Source organism: Sminthopsis crassicaudata, chromosome 1 (assembly GCF_048593235.1).
Source record: "Sminthopsis crassicaudata isolate SCR6 chromosome 1, ASM4859323v1, whole genome shotgun sequence".
NCBI lineage: Eukaryota > Metazoa > Chordata > Mammalia > Dasyuromorphia > Dasyuridae > Sminthopsis > Sminthopsis crassicaudata.
Window position 1 is genome coordinate 492,343,965 of NC_133617.1, and position 27,121 is coordinate 492,371,085.

The 27,121-nt window shown below is 36.0% G+C and overlaps 1 protein-coding gene across 3 annotated transcripts in view; it reads right to left on the bottom strand.

The window, feature by feature from the left end:
- RORB (RAR related orphan receptor B) overlaps positions 1-27,121 on the bottom strand; it is a 253,415-nt gene that overhangs the window by 43,327 nt on the left and 182,967 nt on the right. For 2 of the 3 annotated variants that reach the window (XM_074281418.1, XM_074281419.1), the window contains 2 exons: positions 13,990-14,075; positions 9,391-9,532 (listed from right to left, as the gene is read on the bottom strand). In XM_074281418.1, coding sequence (XP_074137519.1) covers positions 9,391-9,532; positions 13,990-14,075 — 228 coding nt within the window. Of the gene's footprint in view, positions 1-9,390; positions 9,533-13,989; positions 14,076-27,121 lie in introns of those variants that run through there. The other variant, XM_074281420.1, reaches the window with a different exon arrangement.

Sequence of the window (27,121 nt, forward strand, 5' to 3'; positions counted from 1 at the left end):
TACAAGTTTTTTCTTCTCAGTTACTCAGAAATGACATTCCATCTCCCTTTGCCTGGAATATTTGTCCTTCTCTACATCGAAACTTCATTCAAAGTTCAGTTCAAGTGTCACTTCCTATCAGAGGCTAATCCTGTTGGTACCATTTACAAATTGGTCTATATTCTGTCTGTCTCTGTGTCTTTCTCTGTTTCTGTCTCTCTCTGTGTCTCTCTTTGTCTCTCTGTGTGTCTCTGTCTCTCTCTTTCTTTGTTTTTTCTCTGTCTCTTTCAGTCTCTCTCCCCACCCCTCTACCTCTCTCATTTGTTTAATCAAGTATATGTTGTTTCTCCTAGTAGAAGGTAATCCCCTTTGAGGATCAGGACTATTTCATTTTTGTCTTTACATCTCCACTATTTAGTACAGTGTCTGGAATGTAGTAGGCATGTAATAGATGCTTATTGAGTTGAATTAATCCTAGCATCTGAAGTGACAGGCACTAGCTATTACTTGAAAACTCAAAGTTTCTTTGCAAATAAATGCACTAACCATGCACTGACCCAAGTCCTGGGGTGTGAATTCATTAATAAACAATTTGGAATGCAATGCTAAATTTGACAGAGAGGGAAGGAATTATATTTTAAAAGCTAAGAAAGGAGGAGATAAAATTATGTATATGTAAATCTCTAGCCTCTATCAGTTTATGAATTTTTTCTTTTTATTTAAGAGAAAAAATATGCAATGGCCAAATGACTAAAAATGGCCATAACTAGTGAGAATGATTTATTTGTAGTCTCCGAATCTTGACTATATGCCATAAGATTACTAAATTCTATAGGCTAGCTTGTCCTAAACCCTAAGACCTTATCATTGGCAATTTTCAGAGTTTTTCCATTTCTGTATGTTTCTTTACCCTTCTCACTGCTCTCTCCCATGATACAAACTACTTCATAGAGGGACTTTATACATTTTCTAGACATTGCAAACCTATACAGTATGAAATATATACATACATACACAGATATGTATATATGTATGTATCTTGTCTTTAGGTTTTTCTAGCAGTCAGAGGCAAAATAAGTTTAATGAATTGAAATGGTATGAAATCTCACTATGGCTAGAAGGAATCAGAGTTCATAGGATCAAGAGACATCAATGGGATAGTGACAAAGCACTGAAATTAGGCCAACCTTGGTTTTAAATCCTGCCTCAGACACACAGCTTACTGTTGGCCCCAGGTAAGTCACTAAACTATCTTTGCCTCAATTTCCTCATCTGTAAAATGAGGGGAGAGGTGGATTAAATGGTCTCTGAGATCCTTTCCAGTTTTTAGTTTTTTATCCTATGATATAAATCACACCTGAATTGGAGATGGCATTCAACATCCACTAAATATGCATAGGAAATCTCTTTGTAAAAATTTTTCTCTGTTTTGTATATCAGAGCTTAAATTTTTCCACTTGCAATCCCTTTATGCCCCAAGAAATTTTTATGTGATTCCAGGTATATAGGTATATAAAGTAGATATACAAATCAAACATTTGCTGGTAATAAAATCATAATTTTATGTCCCTCACATTAAGTTACAAGATCCCATATGGAGTCAAGATTTGCAGTTTAAGAAGCTCTCTTTAAGTAGTATCCCTAACCATTCCAATGAGAAAAGGGGAAGTCAGCCTGAAAGTAGTCATGGACTAATAAAAAAGAGTTATTTTTCTTTGAAGGTTTTGTTCATATGTCCATACCTTTGGAGTAAAGCCTAATAAGGTATTAGTGATATTGAAATTTTTTCTTTCTTTCTATATGTGATATTTGCTTTCTCAGATTTTCATGAGTTCTTCGAGATCGAGGATCTTGTATTCTACATTTTGTTACAAGACCTCAAATGTTTACCAATGTCTCAGACATTAATAAATATTTATGTGTAAAATAAGAATAGGGATGAGCTGATTGTGTTAATGATAATACAGAGGATCTCCACTGAGTAGGGTTTTTTTGTTTATTTTTTTCCTTTTTTCTCTTTCTCTCTGTCTTTCTCTTGGTCTCTTTCTTTCTCTCTTCCTTCCTTCCTTCCTTCCTTCCTCCCTCCCTCCCTCCCCCTCCCTCCCTCCCTCCCTCCCTCCCTCCCTCCCTCCCTTCCTTCCTTCCTTCCTTCCTTCCTTCCTTCCTTCTTCCTTCCTTCCTTCCTTCCTTCCTTCCTTCCTTCCTTCCATCTTTTCCTTCCTTCCTTCCTTCCTTCCTTCCTTCCTTCCTTCCTTCCTTCCTTCCTTCCTTCCTTCCTTCCTTCCTTCCTTCCTTCCTTCCTTCCTTCCTTCCTTCCTTCCTTTCCTTCCTTCCTCCTTCCTTCCTTCCTTCCTCCTTCCTCCCTACCCTCCCTCCCTCCCTCCCTCCCTCCCTCCCTCCCTCCTTTCTTTTCTTCTTCTTCCTTTCTTTCTTTCTTTCTTTCTTTCTTTCTTTCTTTCTTTCTTTCTTTTCTTTCTTTCTTTCTTTCTTTCTTTTCTTTCTTTCTTTCTTTCTTTCTTTCTTTCTTTCTTTCTTTCTTTCTTTCTTTCTTTCTTTCTTTCTTTCTTTCTTTCTCTTCTTTCTTTCTTTCTTTCTTTCTTTCTTTCTTTCTTTCTTTCTTTCTTTCTTTCTTTCTTTCTTTCTCTTCCTCTCTTGCCTCCTGATTTACTAGATTGCTGAATTATGGGAGTGGACTGTAGGGTAGCACAGGCTGCTCAGTCCTCAGACAGAAACAGCCAGTTTCTCTTATTGTTACAAGAAGATAAAGCATTCAAGGATCTTACAATTAAATTTCCAACAATCTATGTTCTCCCAAAGTTGAATGGGCTGCTGCCTAGTAGGTATTGAGTTCCCAATCCCTGGAGGTCTCCTAAATTGAATAATTTTTTGTTAGAGATATTATAGAAGGAATTTTTGCTCAGTTAAGAGTTGGACTTGACAGCTTCTGAAAAGTAAGAGATTCTAGGTTGTAATTCTTACTAATACTACCACTTTAACTATACAATTCCATGAACATCTCTCATTCTCAGTTTCCTTTTCTACAAAATGAGGAAGTTTGCATATATGGCATTCCTTCCTTCCTTCCTTCCTTCCTTCCTTCCTTCCTTCCTTCCTTCCTTCCTTCCTTCCTTCCCTTCCTTCCTTCCTTCCTCCTTCCTTCCTTTCTCCCTTCCTTCCCTCCTTCTTTCCTTTCTTCTCCCTCTTTTTCATTTTATCCTTATAACAGCTTTGCAAGTTAAATTCTATTAGGCATTATTGATCCTCATTTTAACAGATGAAATAAGTAAGGCTAAGAGAGAGTTCAGTGACTTGTCTTCTTGGTCACAGAGGTAGTAAATGCTGAGTTGGGAACTTTGAATCTAGATTTTCTTGACTTGAAGTCTGATGCTCTTTTCACTACTCCTTTTGAATAGTTTTGTTGTTGTTGTTTTTGCTGCAAAAAAGTTTCTGTTGTTTTTTCTAAGATCCTTCCTCAGTACTATTTATAGATTAATCAATTATATGCACAAACCTTTATAGCAAAGCTTAATCCCTTGGAGAAACTCCCTCCTTTCTTGATGGAATAGATTGTAGGTATGATTTTTTTTTTTTTTACCTTTATATCTGTATCACTAAGCTATTGTTTTTGTTTATCCTTCATAGTTTGTACATCAGTGATGTTATAAGGTGATGTTGACTTAACATGTAAATTGGGTTTAAGAGAAGCACATATGGTTAATATGAAAATTGGATATTTTTATGGTAGTCTTTACTTTGTTCTTGTATAAGAAACTCTCCATATAATGATTTCTACATGAGAAACAGTGGTGTATAGATGGGAATCTTGGCTATGTGACCAGAGGAATTGGGTTCAAACACATTCTCTCTTTTATTATTTATTTGGCCTTAGAAAACAACTGTACCTTTTTGGGTCTTAGTTTTCTCATCTGTAAAATGAAGAAGGTTGTATTAGAATAAAATTCTAAACTTATCATCTGAAATAAATTCTTGGATTTGATTGTAAGATCTGAAGTGGAACTGGAGTTTCTGGAGTTGCCAGGATAATATTGCTAATAATAAAGATAATCTTATTGTTGGGCAGCCAAATGGCATAGCAGAGAAAGTGCCAAATTTTGAGTCACAAAGACCTATCTTCTTGAGTTCAAATCTGACCTCACACATTTACTAGCTATGCTATGTAATTTTGTGTAAGTCACTTGACCGTATTTATCTCATTCTGTAAGTCACTTGACCGTATTTATCTCATTCTTTTCATTTGTAAAAGGAGATGGAGAAGGAAATAATCAACCACTTCATTATCTTTGCCAAGAAACTCTAAATGGGATCATAAAAAGTTGTACATGATAGAAAATGATTGAACAATACATATTACTGATATTTCTATTCTAAGGGCTAATTAGTAGTGTGTCATATAGTTAAATGAATTTATTATGATTAGATTGCTAGAGATTGCCTTATGTCACTTTCTACTTTTTATTGTTCACAGCAATTTTTGTTTTTCACTTGATATATGTTGTTAGAATAGATTAATATTTCCCTTGCCTGACTTAAAGATAAAACTTTAATACAAAAGAAACACTTTTAGAATTATTCCAAAGTCAAATATATCTTGTCAGTAAGTTTGATTTATTTGAAATGGAGAACTGAACTTTATAAGTAGATTGTTTTGAGAGGAATCATAATGACTACCATGTGCAAATATATCAACTAACTCAAGGTATGCAATTAGATATATAATTATATGGACTTTGTCACTGAGCAAGAATGGTGTTTCTGGGCTGAGGGAATGAACCAGAATGTTCTCAAAATTTGATGAAATATTAACTATACCCTTGATCTTCTCCAGGGTGAATCTGACTTCCTAAAGATTTTATACAGTAACAATTATAGACTATAGAGATATGGAGGAAAAGCATATTAACTGGCCTTCTAAATCAGAATAATGACCTATGTAATACATGTTTCTTTTGGTCACAGACAAGTTCACTGTAAGATGTTTTGAACATAGTACTCTGGTGCAGATACAACTAAATTTTGGGCATGGATGGGGTGATATTTTATTTGTTTTCCACTTCAGGCTGTAGAAATTCATTAGGGAATGATAATCATGATGATGTTGACACTTAAAATTAAGGAACAGTTCACAAAGATGTTTAGAGTCTTTCAACAGAAAGATTGGACTTCACAGGCATAAAAAGAGCTCAGCTAAAAGGAGATTAAGCAAAATAGTGTTGTTGGAGGGTTGGATGATTTATTTATTATACTCACAATCTTGATTTTTAGCTTAGGCCAAGCTAGATTTTTATCAATTTGCTGTATAATTGAGAATTGCCACTTGGTTGCTATTCATAGGATCACAGCAGGAGATATCTAATCCAAACCTCTAATTTTACAGATGAGGATACCCTTCCCAAAGATATAACTTGACTTGTTCAACACAGTAGAACCAAATTTGAATCCAGAGTATTGGATCTAGCAAATTTAACAAATCCCTATGCATTATGTAAACTTTATAAAAGCAAAACAAAACAAAGCAAAATTAAAAAAAAATCTTAACCTGTCTATTTTCTAGGAAGTTGAACTGGCTGGTCCCTGGATTGGGTCTATGAGTCTGTTAGCCTATAAATAACTTCTTGTTGTTCAGTAATTTTTAATTGTTTCTGACTCTTTGTAACTTCATTTGAGATTTTTTTTTGGCAGAGATACTAGAATGGTTTTTCATATCTTTCTCCAGCTAGTTTTACAGATAAGGAAATGGAATCAAGTGGAATTAAGTGACTTGCCCAGAGTCATATAGTAAGTGTCTGATGCTACATTTGAACTCAAGATGACTCATCTTGCTGACTCCAGGTCCAGTATTCTATTGCACCACTTAGCTGCCACAAATAACTTAGGGATGGTGATAACTATTGAGGGGAAATTACAGAAATCTTAACAGCAATTATAGAGGATGCTCCAGCAATTTAAAATGCTTGAATGGGCAGCCATGGTCAAGGGAAACTTTTTATGGTCAGTGGGGCAACCAAATACCTTGAATAATCCTCAGAATGAAGCAAGCTTCCCACTAATCTGGCAAATTAATCCCCCCCTCTCAGTATAGTCCTGATCATGTTATGCCCCTGTTTAAATGGCATTGATTTCCCAGCACCTCTCAGGTGAATCACAAACTCTTCTATTTGGCATTTAAATCCATTTGCAATCTGGTTTCAGTCCATCCTTCTATACCTGTGCTGATTTTACATAGCTCTCCATTATACACTTTACATTCTAGCCAAAATGGTTTATTTGCTCTTTCTTTTACACACCATCTCTTATCTCCACACCTATGTACAAAAATGTCCTTCTTCCTCACATCTGCCTCTTGGAATCCTTACTTAACTCAAGGTTTAGCTCATGTTAACTTCCTAAACAAGACCTTTCTTGATCACCTCTTTCATTTCTCCCAAGTTGTCTCAACCCCTCACCTCTCCCCCAAATTATTTTGCAATTTTTATTGTGTATATTTTTCTTTGGTCTTCCTTATTATATGTTTCTTCCTAGTGGGATCTAAGCTTGTTTCTGTTTTTCTGTTCCCAGAGCCGAGTACAGGGCCTGGAATATAATAAATGTTTGCTAATTCAAATTAGATTGAACAGTCTTATTCTGGTCACTATTAATGCCTTTAAAATACTTTGGGAATGCTTACTTAACTCAGTCCAAGACCTGAAATTGTGGACACATAGAAGTTTCAGAAAAATCATCCTTCTTCATATAAAATAAGGAATAAAGAAGAAGCTTTTCACTTCAAGAAAGAATTACATTTTTTTTTTCTGTCCACTGTATCTCTTCTCATACTCCTCACCACTTATTTGGCATGTATTCATCTTCAGGAAGTATTTGGGAAGTCATTTCTGGCAGCTTCAGAATGGTTGTTTGGCCCATGATTTGGCTGCTTATTATCATCCTTAAGTTTCCCGTGTCCTTGGCCATCATATTGTTTTTATTTCTCAGAGGCTTATTTAATGCAGCTTATTCCTTCCTCCTTTGAGAATGTTGTTCCACCATTAAAAAGACCCCAGAACCTTATTATGCCAACTAGTTGAGGAGTCTCCTCTCCTCTATCGACTGAATTAAATCCCTACTGACTCCTGGCCTGAGTTCTTTTCTCTACCCCCACTGATTTCATTCAGTATCACAAGTCCTAATAGTGAGATGATAATATTTTCTTTAATTACCAGGACTTTGTAGTAGAAATAAATATTGAACCTGGAGTCAAGACTTCAGTTTCAATCTGGCCTCAGACACTTACTAGCAATGTGACCCTGGGGCAAGTGACTTAACTGTATTTGCCTCAGTTACCTTATATATAAAATGATGATAATAACAGTATCTACTTCAAAGAATTGTTGCGAGATATTTGTAGCATGCTTAGCATGGTCTGGCACTTAGCAGGCATTTAATAAATATTTATTTCTTTACTCCCTCCTTTCCTTCCCTCCCTCTCTTCCTTCCTTCCTTCCTTCCTTCCTTCCTTCCTCCCTCCCTCCCTCCCTCCCTCCCTCCCTCCCTCCCTCCCTCTCTCCCTCCCTCCCTCCCTTCCTTCCTTCCTTCCTTCCTTCCTTCCTTCCTTCCTTCCTTCCTTCCTTCCTTCCTTCCTTCCTTCCTTCCTTCCTTCCTTCCTTCCTTCCTTCCTTCCTTCCTTCCTTCCTTCCTTCCTTCCTTCCTTCCTTCCTTCCTTCCTTCCCTCCCTCCTTCCTATGAGGCTTTTATCCTGGTGTCAATTAATGTGCTGCCCTCACACGGTAGAAATAAGTTACACGACCCACAATTCAAATTCATGTGTAATCCATCTAAACCAATTTCAATGAATCCTATTTTTAGTCATTGCCTAACTTCTCTTTTTCCTTCTTTTCTGGATCTTCTTAAAAACGTGGGTCAGATCATGTCATGTGGAATTCTCTGGTGAGATGATTTAGTTTCCAAATACACAATCCCTGGGAGCAGCCCGCCATGCAGATTGCAAGGAAGGGATGAAACATAGTTGGTTAGAAGATGCTTATATTTTTGTTCTATTCATGTTTGTAAATTAAAAGACAAATCCTTGATGCCCTTAGCTGAAGCAAGGCAGATGCCTTTTTGGGTGGGGGTGGAGTAGATGTCACTGGGACAAAAGGAGCTGCAGATTCAACTGACATACCAGGAAGGACTTTCCTGTTTAGGGAAGGCAGGCTAAGGACCAAGTTTTTTATATGTTAGCTGTCAAGTTATGTGTCAAGTTGAATTTATTCATGTACTTAAAACCATGCCACACGCTAGTTCCAGTTGCCCTCAAAGGGTGCTAGCAGTAAATGAATGCTAATTATCATCACTTTGGAATATGAATATAGAATAACTTCTTTTTTTATAAAAGTTTATTGCCCAGAACTATGGCAGAGAGAATGTGACTGGAATCTCAGATTGCAAGGGATCATTTTAGTCATAGGGGTCATAAGGCCATAGAGCTAGCCTAAAGGGAACCTAAGAATTTATATAGGTCATTTAAGTTATCTAGGTCAATTCTTCATTTACATGTCAGAAAACTGAGGCCTATAGAGGTTAAATGGCTTTGCCATTTTCTGATAATATTAGAGAGAAATGCCATTTATGTGTTTGTTAGAATTCCAAAGTTCCCTGCAATATACTGGAAAAGCTCAAATGACTCCCCCTCCTTCCTCTCCCCTCTCCCCTGCTCAGAGTATCACTTACTTCTTACCTTTATTAAGGAATTTTAGTGTATGGGGGTGGGAGGGAGGGAGGAAAATGTGACTCTTTCCATGAAGTTTGTAGTTGAGGAACTTATAGTAGTAGCTATGGGTAAACGATCCCTGTTGTGTCAGATCCAGGGGTAAATTGTTCTAAACAACTCTCCGAATGCCAGCTGGGTCTTTGCTAAAGATTAGCTGTGACCTGGAAGATAGGTTTTAGAATAAGAACAAATCATCTGCTAGAGAGACATGATCAACTCCAAGAGTGCATGAACCTTGCTTCTTACAAGCAGAAATCCATCAGGCCTATTAGCTGAACTCACACCTAACAGGTGTGCCTCAGGTTAGACATGTCACTTATTCAATCTCTTCAGCTCCCTGTGTTTGCAAAGCTTTTAAAAAAACATTTTGCTTCCTCTCCCTTCAGTGTGAACAACGCACCTGTTCAGCTTGTTACTTTCTCACCAAACACCCTTGGATCTGTATGTCTTTTACCTTCCCTGCCACCCCCTTACCCAACCAAAAACTTCTATGTGTTCAGTTAATATGATATCAGAAAGGTCTTTCCCCCTTCTTCTCTTCCATATTACCACTCTCTGGAAACTATAACAGGGGTTTAAATTGGCTCCAGCAAAGCAGCAACCATTTGAAAGGGCTTAAATAAGAGAGCAAGATGTTAACTCTTTACCATCTCGAGACATTCCTAGGGCAAGACACTTCTGCAGCCGGCAATGTTGGCACCGGTTTCTGTTCGTTCTGTCAATTAAACAGTTTCTCTGCCTTGGGCAGGAGTAAGATGCATTGTTCTGCTGGCTCCTTCGAAAGAATCCCTGGAGGGAGGGAGGGAAGGAAGGAAAGAAGAGGGAAAGAGGGAGGGAGAGGGAGAGGGAGGGAGGGAGGGAGGGAGAGAGGGAGGGAGAGAGAGAGACAGAGAGAGAGAGAGAGAGAGAGAGAGAGAGAGAGAGAGAGAGAGAGAGAGAGAGAGAGAGAGAGAGACAGAGAGAGAGACAGAGACAGAGACAGAGAGAGACAGAGAGAGACAGAGAGAGACAGAGAGAGACAGAGAGAGAAATATATTTTTATAGGAAACAAAACCCAAGAACTATTATCATGCACAGAGGGGATGTACTCTATATTGAAGTTTCTTTGGAGGGGATTCACTATCAACACAAATTTGTTTATGTGTAAAAACTCTTTGGACACCTCCCTTTGGATCTTGCTCAGATTCTCCTATTAAAGATAATGCAGACTTTCCCCAGGAAGAATAATAGCAGCATTTCATGGATATGATAATAGTCAGGAAGACTATTGTCTGTGTCCCCAGAATGTGCTATGTCAACTGGTAAACTAGGAATAAGCACAAAACCAAAAGCTTCTCTTTGTCCTTAGGCCCTATTGTGAGAAAATGGAAACAAGTTTTATGTCTAGGTATAGGATTATAGATTTGAGCTAGAAGAGACTTTTAGTCTATTCTTTCCCTTTTTACAGATGGCAAAACTAAAGCCCATGGAGGTTAATAGAATGCCTAAGGTCATAGAGAGAATGTGTTCTCTGACACTTAATTGAATTAGAACCTGGGTCCATTGACAGAGCTATTGTTCTTCCCATAGTACCATGCTGCTCTAAGAAAGCTGAATGAAGTGGATTCTGCAGCTGTCAATATATATATATATACATATATATATATACACACACATAGAGAAAAAAAAAAACAGCACAGACACATCTACACACATAATACCCACCCACCCACTCACTCCCATACACAGAGTTTATGAAGGGAAAAGAGCATGGATTAACAGGTTGGAAAGAACTCAGTGATGGTGTGTATCATTTTTTCCATCAGAATATAAGCTCCTTAAAGTCAGCAACTATTTTAGATGTGTGTGTGTGTGTGTGTGTGTGTGTGTGTGTGTGTGTGTCCTTGGCACTTAGCTCTGGGGTTGGTACATTGTAAGTATTTAATAAATATTTATTGATTTGATTTCTAAGTGGCCTTAAATAAAACATATGACCAGAGTCATCAGCCCCTGTGTTTTTTCCAACTATCTAATAGAACCTTGACTCCCAGGTAATTACTTGCTGGATCTCAGAAATTAATTTGAGGATAGGTCAACCATCTCATTTTAGTACTAGAATTAGCCCTGGGTTCTATTACCCCTTCTTCCACCCAAAGAAAAACAAATGGCATGCATTGAAAAGAACTAGAATCATCACAGCATAGCCATGAGTATAATTTATCTAAATGGAATGAGATTTAAAGGGTGACAACAATGAGATCCAGAGGTGTAATATTAGCAGAATTCGAGATCTGGATGGCAGCAGAGACTAGATTCACAATGAAATGGAAACTGGGCTGACACTCAAGGATGAATGATAGCACTAAGTCATGACAAATCCCAGAAAGAAGTAATATGGCTTCCTGGAATCCATGAAAACAAATCATACAGTATCATTTCAGCAAATATACCTTGATTAATAGTAATATGAGATTTATATTTCATAAGCATTGTGTGGCTTGTACCTCTTGGTACTTAAGAGTTGTTTAGGAGTACAGGTCTGATACTGACTGAGAAACATTTGCCTGAAGCTATAGCTACAGGCTTAATTTAAGGCCAATTTGACACTAATTATGAGGCATTTCTTGCTTATCTGTTGCTCATTATTGCAAATGTGCTTTTTGGCATGAAAAGTAGTTTCTGTTTCAAATTTTATTGAATGAACAGGGATTTGAATGAATGCATGAGCTGAGTCAATGTTATTTAAAAATGAGTTGTTGGTACTGACTTTAAAATAATGCCATGAAATGTTTGAGGATGATGTGAAGTGTTGCCTTGGTATTATTTTAAAAATTCTTTGAGGTTCTTATTTGAAGAAAATTATTTCATGCTTTAATTGTTTTAACCATTAAATATTTCTTTTACATTCTATAGTTCAGAATGTCATTTTAACTTAAAACTTAGGGCACCCCACAGAACAATAGCTACATTCTTTGCCGAAGGTTGATTTCTATTTGAAGAGGAAAGGCAGAAGGAAGAAGATGACTAGAAGCCAGAACACTTAAATGCTATTCCCAATGTAGTTACTGACCTGTTGTTTTACATTTGGCAATCCATGTAATCTTTTGGAGTCTAAATTTACCTATATTCTAATTGGGCTAACTATAACACAGAAAATGTTGGGGAAATGTTTTTGATTCTAAATGAAAAACATTTTTCCATACTTTGTGATTCTTTCTCCCCTTTTCATCTAGTTTTTTTTTTTTTTTTTAAACAATGAAACATGAACCAGAGTCACTTGGCATTGAACTAAGCGATGTAATCTTATAAGAAATATTATATGAAAAGGAATGGATTATTTAAAAACTAATAGAGGTAAAGTATCTTTCCATATATGGAATATCCAATATCTCAGGAAGTTGGGAAAAAATTGTCCATGAGAATTAACAACTAATCCCAGGAGAGGGAAGAGAGATAAGGTAATTTTTATCATCACTGTAGGAAATGGTAGCCAGGTAAGGAACAAATGTACACAGTCGATATATTTCCAGCCTTTAATTATAAGGCAGTGGTGCAGGAAAATATTAAGGGACATCTCTGGAGGTTCACAAAAGGATTAACACTAATCATATCCAAGGGAGCTCAGGATGTTGACTGGTTACTGAGATAAAGCTTTTCTCTTTCTTTTTTCTTTTATCATTTATTTCCTTTCTCCCCTCTTTTTTTTTTTTTTTTTTGGTGCCAATTTCAATTATAGGGATCACACTTTGTGTGAGCATTATAAAAAGACTTGTCAATTTCTCACCCAGCATCACTATTCAGTGGTGTTACAATGGGCTTTGTTTCATTTATATTTGAAAGTCTCTTCAAATGAAGATCGGATCTCAGAATCTATGACTGTGCTGTTTCTCGCCTCAGTTTACTGACATTAAATAATGATTCACTTTGCTTGCATCTTCAATCAGTTCTGTAATTGCTCTTTCCAATAACTGTACCTGTAATGTCACCTTTCCCCACACATGCTGTGCTGCATTTTACATGTTCTATTTGCAGTCCTAACCGATTCGACTTTGAAACAGTTGTGTAACAGTTCTCATTTCCCCCTTCATATTTGATCTATAGTTCCCTTTTTAGTTCACATCATTCATTTTGTAAACTTGTTATATATCCGATTTTGTTAGCTTTGGGGCTGGATACATGTTAACTGCTTCACTTCTGTTAGGGTTTCTTTGAAACGGAGCTACTCAATTAAATGCTTTTGGTTTTTTTGGGAAGACAAGACAGAGGAGAAAGTAATGGGGCTGGGAATCAGGAAACTGATTTCTTATCCCCCAATTCTGTGACTAAGTACAGCCATAAATTAGAGATGGAAGATAACTTAGAGGTCATTTGATCCATCTTAATAGATGAGAAAACAGACATTCAGAGGTGAAGTGATTTAGGATCAAAGGCCCAGAGCTGGGAAAGATCTCAGAGTATCCAGTCTAACTAATTTTCTCATATAGACTAACTAACATTTCTCATATCAAGGAGGAACCTGAAGCCCATAGTTGAGAAATGACTTTCTTAAGAGGAAATGGGTAGCAAACATCAGCATAAAGATTTGAACTGAGTTCTTCTGACTGACACATATGTAGCAAGTCAAGATTGAGCCAAGAATTAAACTCATCTGGTTCTAAGTGCAGCACATTTTCTGCTTGCAATAAATTCTCCTATCTGAGCCTCAGTTTCCTTATATGTAAAATGAGGAGTTTGAGCTAGATGACCTCTAAGATCTTTTATAGCTCTAAATTTCTTTTGGCTTTTCTCGTTAATCATGAAAGTAAGGGGTAGTTCAATTCTTTTTTGCAACTGTTAGACTTGCTCCCCCTTTCTCAAGAGGCTCAGGGAAATGTTTATAGCTATCACCTTACAATATTTATTTTTAACCTTTAATTTGCCCTCCCAGGTAGCAAGTGCCCTCAAGTTTAATGGGGACAACACTGCTAACACAGCAAGCTGCTGTATTTATATGACTATAGATGTGAATAATTCAGGGCCTTAAACAAAAAGCAGTTTTTAAGGCACTGTTGATTGGACACACACACACACACACACACACACACACACACACACACACACACACACATATATATATATATACATATACATATTTATATAAACACATGTTACATATACACATACACACATATATGTATATAATGAATTAAAAGGGAGCCAGCCAACCACAAGTGTATCATCATTAAGTGCCCTGATGTTTTTGACCAGATTCTAGTAAAGTCTCATACCTTGCAACCTTCACATGTGATGACTCCGTAGTGGATTCCAGAGGACTTATCGCCACAAATTTTGCATGGTATCACTTCAATTTGTGCTGAAATGGGAAAGCAGACATTTTGAGCTCATGAGGCTCTTTTCTTCTTTCCTTCCCTTCTCTCCCACCCTCTGTTCTTTTCTTCCTTCTCTAACCACAAAAAGAATTTGAAAAAAAGCTAGTTTGGCCATGTGTCCTGCCTTCTTCTCAGAGTTGCACTGTTCCAAAGCTCTCTTCAATCCCATTCTGATTGACAGGTCCTCTCCCAGGGATCCTTAGTCACTCTCAGGCTGAGAAGCATAACAAGGAACTAGATTAATTTTTTTCTTAAATTGATTCTCACCAGAAATACATTAATAACCTGTGGGTTCCTTCCCTCTACATTGATCTCTAATCAGTCAATCAAACAATAACCTTTTATTATCTACTACATACCACACATTGTATTAGGTACTGGAGTTAGACAAATAAAAAAGCTGAAATAGTCTCTTTGTCAAGGGGTTTAGGTTAGAGGGAATACAGGTAGAAAGATAAATAAATATGGGATATATATAAAATAGATGTGAAGTGGTTTGGTCAGGGCTGTGGTGTAGTATGTGCTGACTATTACTGTTATTAAAAAGTTTACATTTTAATGGCATAATGTAAAACACAAATGGGAGCTCTAAAGGGGCACACTTGTAGGGTCTGGAAATGACCAGAAAGTAATTTGAAGGTCTGATTCCAGGAAAGGTAAGGTGAGATCTTACTTATCAGAATCCAGGGACTCAGAGTCCAATTGTTTCTGATGTAATACCTATCTGACTGATCCTTGAAGGATATTGAAAGATAGAAATGAGGAAGAAAAGCATTTTAGGCATGGGATGTTGCTGTTGTTGTCCTTCAATTATTTCATTCATGTCTGACTTTTTGTGACCTCATTTGGGATTTTCTTGGTAAGGATATTAGAGTGGTTTACTATTTCCTTCTCTAGTTCATTTTACAGATGAGGAAACTAAGGCAAACAAAGTTAAGTGACTTTTCTGGGGTCACTTACCTAGTCAGTGATTAAGGTAAGATTTGAAATCAGGAAGATGAGTCTTTTTGATTCTAGCCCCAGCACTCTAATCTGCTATGCCACTTAGCTGCTCCATTTTTTGGAGTTTTCTTGATAAAGATACTGGAGTAGTTAATCATTTCCTTCTCCAGGAAGGAGGAACTGAGGTGAACAGGACTAAGTGACTTGTTTAGAATCACATAGCTAGTAAGTGTCTGATGCCAGATTTGAACTTAGGAAGATGAGTTTTTCTGGCTCCAAACTCAGAGTTTTATCTACTTTACCACCTAGCTGCATAGGCCTGGGATAGATGCTTTATAAATACTTTACCCTAAGCAAAAGCAGGGAGACAGGAGATGGAATGTTGTATGTGTGAAACTGCAAATTAGCTAGTGAGTAATGCATAATGTGACTGAGAAGATAGCCTACAGATAGACTGCAAAAAAAAAAAAAATCTTTAAATGCCAGATGAATTTGCATTTTGTAATACAGATAATAGGGAATCACTGACACTTCTTGAGCTAGGGAGTTACTACACTGTCTGAATTGTGTTTTAAGAGTATCACTCTCACAACTATCTGGAGGATAGATTGGATAAGGGAGAGATTGGGTGATGAAAGGCAGTTTTGGAGGCTATTGTAGTGAGAAGTGATAGGACTAACATTGTTCTGGCAATATCTTTCTTCCCACCTGAAACATAGGAAGGCCATGCTTACCTAAAAGAAGGCAAAACTACCCCCTAACTTGGTAAGTCTCAGCTTCCCTGAGGCAGCTTTTTTACTCATCTTCTCAAGACAAGAGTGGGCCCAAAACTGAGCTGCCCCTGGAACTTGATTGGTCCCACTTTCACTGAGGTAGCTTTCTAGTCACCTAGAGGTAAAAACAAAAGTCCTTATTTCATTGAGGCTGTATTTCTCAGACTGGTGGGTGCCTAAGTCCATATGAGTTTCCATACTTGATGACCTATTGATGCATTTGTAGATGGACATGAAAGGTGCTATACACAGAAGAGTTAAGAGCTACTGCTTTGTTAAGGCAAAGTTGACCTCCTTCTACAAATGTTTAATGATTGGAGAGTGCATTATTTTATCTCAGCATAGAATCTGAATTAAGAAGCCCCAGACAGGCCTGAATGAGGGTGATGACTATGTATACTGAGAATGGAGAGAATGATATAGATGAGAGAACTGACAGAATCAGAGGTCTAGAATGCATAAGACTTTTAGACTTTTAGATATGAGGGGTGAGTGAGCTCAAATTCAGCAACTCCTTCCAAACTCTTCCCCTTGTGAACTTCCTGATTTTTATTGAAGATATTACTCATTCTCTCCATCACCCAGGCTTCTAGATGTCGTTCTCAACTTCTCAAACTCTCTTACCCTCCATATCTAATTTGTTGCCAAGTCCTATCCATTTTACCTTTATAACATCTCTTGTACAAAGCCCTTTCTTTCCTTTGACACTGCCATCACCTTGATATAAGTCTTTATCACCTTAAACTTGGATTATTGCTAAAGACCGCTAGTGGGTCTCCCTGCCTCAAGCTTCTCATCACTTTAGTTCATTATCCATTCAACTGTCAAATTAATTTTCCAAAATCACATATCTGACTATATTACTTTTATTTTATAAACTCTAGTATCATATTCAGGATTAATGTAAAATCTTCTGTATGGCATTCAAAGCCCTTCATAACCTGGCTCCCTTCTACCTTTCCAGACTTCTCATACCTTGTTTCTTGACATGTATTCTTTGAGCTAGCAACCCTGGCCTCCTTCCTGTTCTTTGCACAGAGATGATCCATCACTAATCTCAGAGTATTTCCATAGACTGTTTCCTATGCCTGGAATTCTCTCCAACCTCATCTCTTTCTCCTATCTTCCCTGGCATCCTTTAGATTCAATTTATAATCCCATCTTTGACAAGAAGCCTTCCTGATCTCTCTAAATTCCAGTCCCTTCCCTCTGTTGATTAACTACAATTTATCCTGTATTTTTGATGATACATAATTGTTTTCATGTTTTTCCCACTAAATTGTGAACTTCTTGAGTTCTGGCCTTTCTTTGTATTGCCATTGCTCCTGGAACACAATGGGTAGTTAGTAAACATTTCTTGATTGGTTCTAAAGTGGTGAATTTTGGTGACTGGAAGAATGATAGTATCCATAACAGAAATAAGACAGAAAGGGGAGGGTAAAACTAGGAAGTATCACCTTTTTAATCCTTTAATGACTTTTTAAACAAGATCAGTAGACCTAAATTATTTTTGCTCAGAGATGTAATTCATATACTAAAATAATTATAATCACTATAACATCAAATATTTTTTGAGGGTCTACTAGTTTTCAGGCTGTGAAAGACACAATGAAACATATGATATGTTTTTGTTTTTGTTTTTGTTTTGCTGTTAAAGCAATTTAGTTATGGAAGTAAAATTAACATATGTTCAATCATATGAGAAAAATTCAATGTCAGACTACATGACTATGTAGCACCAGCTACATGTTCAATAAAAGTCTAGGAAAGGGATAAGATCAATGTGAGCCAGACTGATGATTTTGTGATGTAATACCAGACAAACTGAGGCAAACAGACATTGGTTTTTAATTTTTAATGTGGAATTTAAGCTAACTGACCACATGGGACTCTTGGTGCAGATAAACTGAGGCAGGGAATTTATATAGGGTTTAACTAACTAGGGTTTGCAAACAGAATACATAATCTGACTATACAATCTTATAGAGGAAACAAAGACAGATAAGGGGGTAATGACACTGGGAGGACATACAAGCCATGATTCCAGGAAAGGATCATAACTTAATCCTGACAGGATAGGGATCAAGGGATCAAGAAAGTCAAAGACAGGAGACAGCAAGGGGAGAGGAAATGCTCAAAAAGAGGGAGAATTATCATAGCAAGAACCGAGATAATGCATCTGGAGTTTATGACACAATGTTATGTAAAGGTGGTCAGAGCTTCAAGGTTTTTCTTGGGCTCTTTTTTAAAACTTAATTTCCAGTCCTAATAGCAAGGAAGGGGGGTTGGCAATGATTTTTTTATTCAGGGCTCAACAGTGAAGAAGGCACACATCTAGGTCTTGATGAGCATGTTGTCATTTTAGGAGAGGAGAGAATTACTTTATTGTGGAGTCTAAAAGGCAATAGCTAGAGAAACATGAGACATAGAATGTCTCATAGAAGGGAATGAGATGATAAGTGTTATTTTAGATAGATTAGTCTAGAAATAGTATGTAAGATGAACTGGATAAGGGGAATAATTAGAGACAAAGAGATAATTTTAGAGACTAGCACAATCATTTAGGTACACTATGATGAGTGCCTGATCTAGGATGATGGAAGTGAGCATGGAAAGGAAGGTATATATCTGAGAAACATTTTGAAGAAGATATGAATCAATCAATAAATAAATTAATAAATATTTATTGAAATTACATACAAGAGCTAGAAAAATAATAAAAAAAAGGACCATTTTTAGCTTGCTTTAAGAATAGTGGTACCACTGATAGAAATGGGGAATATTGACTAGGCAAGGTAGATTTTCTCCAGTGAATGTGGAGGTTTGATGCATTGAATGCTATGGTATCTCTTGTGAATTACAAAAACAATTCATTTACAAAAGTCTTGCCTGAATAATATATTAATAATAGCTAATATTTATATATTGTTATCACCCTCTTCCCTATATAAACAAAAAAATCCAAGGTGGTTGATTTTTTCTTTGGTATATAGGAATTTAGTGGCAGATGTGGTATTAGAATCCACTTTTTGACTTGTATGTGGATTATTAAAGTACAACTTAATTTTTAATCTCAAAAACTATTTTTCTTTTGGGAGAGAGAGAGGAAATGGAAGCATGGATTCTATTTTTCTTTTGTCTAAATAGCTAAGAGTACACCAGAAAGATGAAGCAGAGATGTTGAATTCTTTTCTCTCTGAATTGACAGTGCTTGGGAGGTGCGACTGTAATTTGCTAAACCATTAGGAGAAAGGGGTGCCTTTGCAAATGTTAAGGATTCCAAAATATGAAAAGAAGAAAACTAGTAGCTTCCCCAAAGAGAATGAAGCACATGCACCTCCTACTGATATGAATAATCCGTCTGTTTTGGTAAGGTCATATTATCTCCTCCTCCCCTCTCTCTCACGCACTAGCTATAAATACAATTAATTTGTTCCTTATTTGAAATAACAATAATGGTAGCTTATATTTATTTAGTACTTTAAAATTTTCAAGGCACTTACCTAGATTATCTCATTTGATTCTACCAGAAACTTTATGAAGTTGATATTTCATGTATCATTGTACCACCTTAAAGATGAGGGAACTGAGTTCCAAAATAGTAAAAGGACTAACTCAAGATCATAAAGCTTTTATCAGATGTAAGTTTAGAATACAGGTCTCATTTGACTCCGAGTCTAGTATTCTTTCCCACCAAAATACACAATTTAAAAGAATTCAATTGAGTTGTTTGAGAAGTCTGAGACATTTGAGCCATTTTCATAAGAGTTCAGTAATGGGACAAGATCAATATGGGCTAGACTGATAACTTCATGAAAGAGGCACACTTTGATTTGGGTTTTGATGAGCATGTTGTCATTATAGGATAAAGAAGAAAACTACTCTATTGTGGAATTTAGTGGGCAATAGCTAGAAAAACATGAGAATTAAAATTGAATAAATAGAGAAGGATTAGAAAATGGAATGCTTTCAAAACCAGGTGAATGGCTTTAGACTAGATGGGCTCAGGTGCGGAGGGATGGGCTATTGGGAACCAGGATGAAGTGACAAGGAAATGATATAATAACAATATAACAAAGTTTCTAATTTTTCTTATCCAAACATCTAATCATATCAATTAGAATTTATTTTTAAATGGAGGTGAATCTTTGATTTGATAATTTTTTTGAGGAAACAAATGGATTTTTTATGAAAAGTCAAACATAAAAGAATGAAAAGAAAAGTAATTTTATGACCCATGAAGTAGCCTGGATGAGAAGTAAGAAAATATGGCTTTGCCACTTATTAACTATATGAACTTGGGCGAGACATAATTTCTTTGTCCCCAGTTAATTCACCTGTAAAATGGCTATAAAATGGGCAGAGACCCTATATAATACATTTTTTAAACTATGAAGTACTATACAAATGGCAATTATCATTATACTTTTAGCTTCTGGTCATGAAAACTAGTCCTTGTTTTATCACAATTATGTATGCATGAGTTTTTATAATTAGGGTAATATCCTTCATGCCTGTCCTTTATTTTAAAAAATTACAAAAACTTCATTGTCCCCATAAATCTGTGACCTAAAAAATGTTATTAAGAATGTGCTTTCCCCAGAAATGCATTCTTTTATTTTTACAGTAGATAGATGGACCTGACTTAAAGAAAGATAAAGTGGTGGCCATAGGATACTGTTGATTCAGTTTCTTTAAGCTCACTTTAATTGGACATGTTTATTGTTGTGGTGACATTTTAATTTCTTAGATGGTCTGAGATGAATTAGCTTGCTTAAAGATGGAGGGGAAGGAGAGAAAAAGCGACAGAGACAGAAAGACAAAGAGAGAGACAGAGATAGAGACAAAAAGAGAAAGATGGAGACAGAGAGAGAGAGAGAGAGGGAGGGAGAGAGAGAGGGAGGGAGGGAGAGAGGGAAAAGACTGTTATTTTCCTACTAGTCAGATGACCTTGGATGCAATGTCTCAGATAGTCAATGACCAGGAAAAGGGAAATGGGAGCATACAAAAACACCTTCTCCAGACTGAAGAATTATAGCTCATTCAATAAGCAGCATAAGGCACAATGCTAGGGTCAGCCAGGATTTTGACCTCTTATAGAAACTGAAAAGAGTAGAAATATTTGCTGGATAATAATGGAGTAGGTCCTGGAAAGGCATCAAGTGCAATAGAAAGATAGTTGACTTTGGAATCAGGAAGATGTGAATGTAAATCCTGCCTTTGACATATACATTTTATGTGATTATGAATGTAACAACTTCTTAGTGTCTCTCAATAATTCTCTAAGATTTAAAGTTGCAGGGAGCTTTCCATGCTTTCAATTTCATACCCTAACTGATAAAATCACATGACCTAACCATTCCCCAATTTTCTCAAATAGTTCCATCCTTATTCTGATGCTGTATCTGAGGTTAATCCAAAGCGTTCTTTTCTTTGACTTCCTGGGTTATTATAATACCACAAGTGGTATATGTAGAGAAGGTAACACTTTAGGAAGCAGATTCTTTTAAGGTCTGGGGCACAGGAAAGGGATTAGGAGAGGGGCAGCCAAAGAAAAATTAATTTTATCTTGTTTTATTCTTATCTACAGCAGGATCAGCCCACATTAACACCTGGGATAATGTAATGTTCCTTGAGGGCAGGAACACTTTCATATTTAGCATTGTATCCCTAGTGCCTGGCACAGTGCCTTGTACTTAGTAATTACTTACTAAATTATTATTGCCTAATTGTATGACTGAGATGATAACACCATTTAGGAACACTGTTTTGCTTCCATATGGGAGGACTGGCTTCTTGGTGACCCAGGACATAATATCAACAGGCCAGGTAAAGAAGTAGCACTTAGTCATTTCATTTCTTCTTCTTCCTCAGCCTGGTGAAAACTCAGTATTGAAAGGAGAAAAATAATTTGAGGATAACTTACAGATTAATTTCATGCCACTAGTACCAATCTTTTAGTTGCTTTATTTCTTGTTCTTATTCCATACTAAATCCTCTAAATCAGTAGCTTTGTCCCTCTTCTGTTCTGGGAGTAAAATTAGAAGAAGATGCTTATGGATAGACAGCTAGCCCCAGCTGGAGCCCTGCATATTTAAAGGGAAGAGGGGAGGATGGGGGTGGTAGACAGAATTCAAGAGTTTTTAACCTGAGTCCTGTGACTTTTTCTTTTCTTCTTTTTTAAAAAATTATATTGATAATTTCATTTCACTATCATTGGATTCCTTGATAATCCTACATATTTTATTCAAAACATTCAAAAATATTATTCTGAGAAGGGCTCCATAAACTTTATAAGATTGCCAAAGGGATCCATGACACAGAAAAGTTAAAAACCCAAGAAAGACTATTTAAAAATATTTTAGATAATAGGAATAAGAGGTGAGAGGCTGTAAGGTACATAGAAGAACAATGTTTTGGAAGTCACAAGACCTAGATTCAAATCCTACTTTTGATACAGCTTGTAGTATGTTGAGTAAGTTAATGAATTTCTCTGGCCTCAGTTTTTTCTTCTGAAAAAAAGGAGAGGTTGGGCTAGATGGTGGCCCTCAAGGTTCTTTCTAGCTCAAGACCTATAATCCTATGATTAGTTAGCGTTAGACCGAGCTTTATAGTTTGGGTAACTTGAGCTTGAAACTTTAATAACTATATAATTAAATAATTGGCTTCCTTTATAATCACATGTATTTCATTTATTTAAATTTAATTATTTTTTACATTTTAATTAATTAGTTTGATTAAATATTTAAATTTTAAAATATATTTAAAAATCATTCTAAAATGGTTTGAATGGGTATCCAAAGGCTGCCAAATGACTTAATGATACAAAATAAAGCTAAGAACCTTTAGGTCAGAGGAACATTGAGGCTAGTTCTAAGTTTCAGAGCACCATATGGAGTGTACTTTCTTTCTCACTTACAGCAGTCATTCAGATGGCCTTTTTTCCAGCCAGGAGGCAGGAGATCTCCCCTATTTGAACCTTTTATATGATAATATAATAAACAAACTAATTAAGAGGGCTTTTGCCACTACATAGCAATGTTAAAGGAAAAAGGAAATTCTTTTTCTTGTACTAAAGTAAGAAGGGAAAGGACCTCTCCATCATACATTTCTCCTCACTAGACCTAAATATGATTCATGCTCCCAGGACTTCATTGATCAGTCTTTTTTACTTCTCATTTACTAATACCTCCATGCATTCCCACATATTCTTATCCTTTAATTTATTCCCAGTATATCTTATACCTGATGTACTTTATTGTATTCTCATGTGTTTCTGATCCTGGGCTTGTAAGAATATATCACTCTCCCAGCCTCCAAATTTCTAACAAGCATGGGAGAGAAGGGACCCTGTAATACCTGAGGGTTCCTCTCCTTCTTCCTTCTTTCATCTCCATTTTAACATTTCTTTCTAGGTCTGTGGGGCCTCCCACCATGTTTATAGTGATTAACAAACTAATGGAAAATTCCAGGTATCCATTGTACAGTTCCTATTCTTATATAATATTGAGTCAAATTTACTCTTTGCATAAATTACTCCCCCAGAGAGTAACTTATACATGGGGAGAATCTGGTTCAATAAGTTTTTAATTAAAAGATGATCCAACTCTATTAAAGGAAATGAAAATAGAGGTAATTTGCCCCCCAGGGTGTTGGAAGATGTTTTTGAAAGCTACAAAGGTTATCTTATACAAACAGGATGAGGAGTGATTGAAAATCAAGACATCTGCATGTTTATAATCTTAACTCAACATTTGATACTGACAAAATGCAAATATTTTCACAGCATTTTGGAAATTAACAGAAGTGGTTTAAAAGTCATGATAGTGTGTGGGGGGAGGTATATCATAAAAGTCATTCTTTTCCCTTCATCCCCTTTTTTCACCAACAACTTTAGAGAAAAAAAAAAATTTGGGCTTGCTTGTGGGTAAAGATAAAATTAAATCACAAATCCAATTCTTAAATTCCCATATAAAAATGAATGCTAACTCTGATGAATAACAATGCTTAATATGTGCTAATCTTAAATTTAATAAAAAAAAATCTTCCCAATAAAGTTTATAGTCAGGGGTTGATTTCAGACACTGAATTGGAACCATATAGTCAAATGCTGCCCCAAATGTATGTTACACTTAAATGACTTACATCTAAATGATATTAATAAGACCTTTCACTGGAACAATCCAATGGTGATCCCGGGTCTTGGGAGACTCTTTCTCACAGCAGTAAAATGAATCTTCAAAATACATCGAGTGTATTAGAAAGCACAAGCTGTGATCTTAACCAGAGAGATGGTCTGCTTATTGTTTAGGGCTAATTATGTGGGGATCTGCTCTTAGTCTCTTCCTTGATTTGTGTGATCACTCAGAATTCATTTGAAAGCCAGCTTTGCTATCATGAGACATAGATTTATGGTTTGTCCATTTTTCATGTTCTCTTTTGTTTTTATTCTGTTATTTCCCCCTCAATAGTAATGCTTTGATCACTTTTCTTCTAATAATTTTTTAAAAAAGGAATAAAAAATAAGATTTCTATTTAAAAATTCAAATTCATTAATATAAAAAAGTATTTCTATGAATATAAGATTTCTATTTAAAAATTCAAATTCATTAATATAAAAAAGTATTTCTATGAATATGTCTTTAAAATGTTACCAAAATATTAATAGCCCAAATAAACTTAATGGCTTAGTGAATAGGGAATTTTGCTTGGAATCATGAAAACCTGAATCCACCTCTGGTATCAGACACTTATTAATGGTGTGACTTTGGGCAGATCATTTAACCTCTTATTCCTTTTTCTTCATCCATATAATAAATGTTGAACTCCATGATCTCTAATATCTGTCCCAGCCCTATAATTTTATACTTCTTATTCTGATTTTTGTAACACTGATATATATATATTTATATAATTTCAATAAGTGGAAATAATATAGATAAATTACTAGCATTAAAGGCATAATAAAATAAATTATTTCAGTGGGATATTATAATTTCATTAAAGTCACACTATGAGAGATAAAAAGGGAACTTGAAAGGTCTTTAGGAAATCATGCAAAATCAAAACAAAACAAAATAAAAACCAGATGAACGAGCTATGTAAAAATGAACAAAAAGGGAATGAGAATGAATTAAGAATTTTGTTGAGGGTTTTTTATATCATATTGTTTTCAAAGAGGTCCAAAATGACATCAAGTTAGTATGTCCAACTATGGTTGTTCAAACCAATACAAGCATGGAATGCTCTGCCACAGTTCAGACACAAATAATACCTAATGAAAATTTGGGGTGGATTGTCTAACTTTGTGCATCTTGCATTCTTCTGAGCTAATTCAATTCTGCTTTGCTCATAGAGCACAGCACCTTCTCTAGTGAGGGCACGCCATACCGTGCCGTCCTGTGCCAGTGTCTCCCATGTCATACAATCAATTCTAAAACTCTTAAGAGAAACCTTGAGAATGTCCTTGTGTTGCTTTTTCTGACCACCTTGTAAGTTTTTGCCCTGTATGAGTTCTCCATAAAATAGTCATATGTGCACATATATATATTGCTTTGAAATTCATTAGTTTAAATTTCAGTAATCACTAAGAAGATTTAGTTGCTTGTATTGATGTTCAGTGCTGTTTCAAATTGTTTTTCTGATGTAGACTTTTGATTTCTTTGACAATGGAGCTCCAATAAAAGAAATTCCCTCTATCCATGTAAAACACCCACTATTCTGCAATATATAGTTTTAGGTAGTTGTGAGAGGGGGAGACATTGTCTAGACTTACACAGGCAGTGTGTGTCAGTGAAAGGATTTGAATTTTGGTTTTCCTGTCTCTGAGCTCAATTCTCTATCCATCATAGTGCTGCTCTTCTAATAAAATATTCTCATTTCTGTACCGTTGCCCTGCCTATCTCTCACACTTGGAATATATACTTTTCACTTCTGCCTTTTGGAATCTTTGATTTCCTTTGAGACTTGCTTCAGCACCACCAAGTTTTTCTAGATTTTCCCATCAGCTTGGGCTCTTCCTTTGAACACTATCATTTATTTATCCTTCTATATTCTTCCTATATTTATACATGTACAGGATGTGTTCTTGGTTAGAATATCAGCCCTCTTGAGGTCAGGGATTGTTTCACTCCTATCTTAATATTTTCAGTCCTGAACACAATGCCTGGCATCAGGAACTTAATAAAAATACATGTTCATTTTGGAGATATCCTCTCTGGGACAAAGCCCCACAATCATTGAAGTTTAGAGTTGAGTCTTTTAAAGATCAATACTTCAATCACCCTTATTTTAAAGATGAGAAAACTAAGGGCCAGAAAAATGACCCTGTCTTTTCTAAGGTCACAGAAATAATGAACCATAGACATGCGTCATTAAAAAAAAAAATCAGGTAAGACTATGCGTCATTAAAAAAAAAAAAAATCAGGTAAGACTATACATTAGTTGGCATGATTGATCTTACCATGTAACTTAATTTCTCCAATTTAAAGCCCTGATCACTAGACTGAAAGCAAATGTAATTGCCCATAACCTGGTAGACAAAAATGATGAAGCAAAGTTTATCTTCAGTTCTTTAATCTTGCTTTAAAGGCTTCCAACCTCATACTCTCTTCCCCCCACCCCTCCGCAAAAATACCCTTCCTTCTCAGATAGCCCTTGGTCCTAAATATTCCCCTGACTTTGTAAAATCCCCTATCTTTTATCCCATTCCCTGAGCACTCCCTGCTAGTGACAGTAGTAATAAATTAATTAGATCAACTAATCTCTTCCAATATGTTAGTTGTTCAACTTCAGGCAAATAGCATGGCATAATAAGTAAAAGAAAGACTCAGGAGACAGCTAGATGGTGCAGTGGATAGAGCTAGTGCTTGGAGTCAGTAGAACCTGAGTTTAAATCCAGCATCAGACACTTAACACTTACTAGCTATGTGACTTTGGATAAGTCACTTAACCCCTATTACCTCCAAAACCAAAACCAAATAGCAGAACAGGTTCAGGAATCAATAAGACCCTGATTTGAGTCCTCTCACTGTCATAACTTGGACCCTAGGAAAAGCTAGAAAAAAGAGGCTAATTAACATTAAAGAGTGAGTTTCCTCACCAGAAGTTCCCTATAATGATGATTATGATGATGATGAAGATGATAATTATATGTAGTGCTTTATGTTTTATAAAGCACTTTATTTAGAAATGAAAATCTAGATGTGATTAAAAATTATTGCTACCCAGATAATATAATATCTGAACCCTAAAAGGTCCTTAAGGAGGCCCACTGGGGCAATGATTTTAGATGAGGATAAAGGGATATTCAAAGT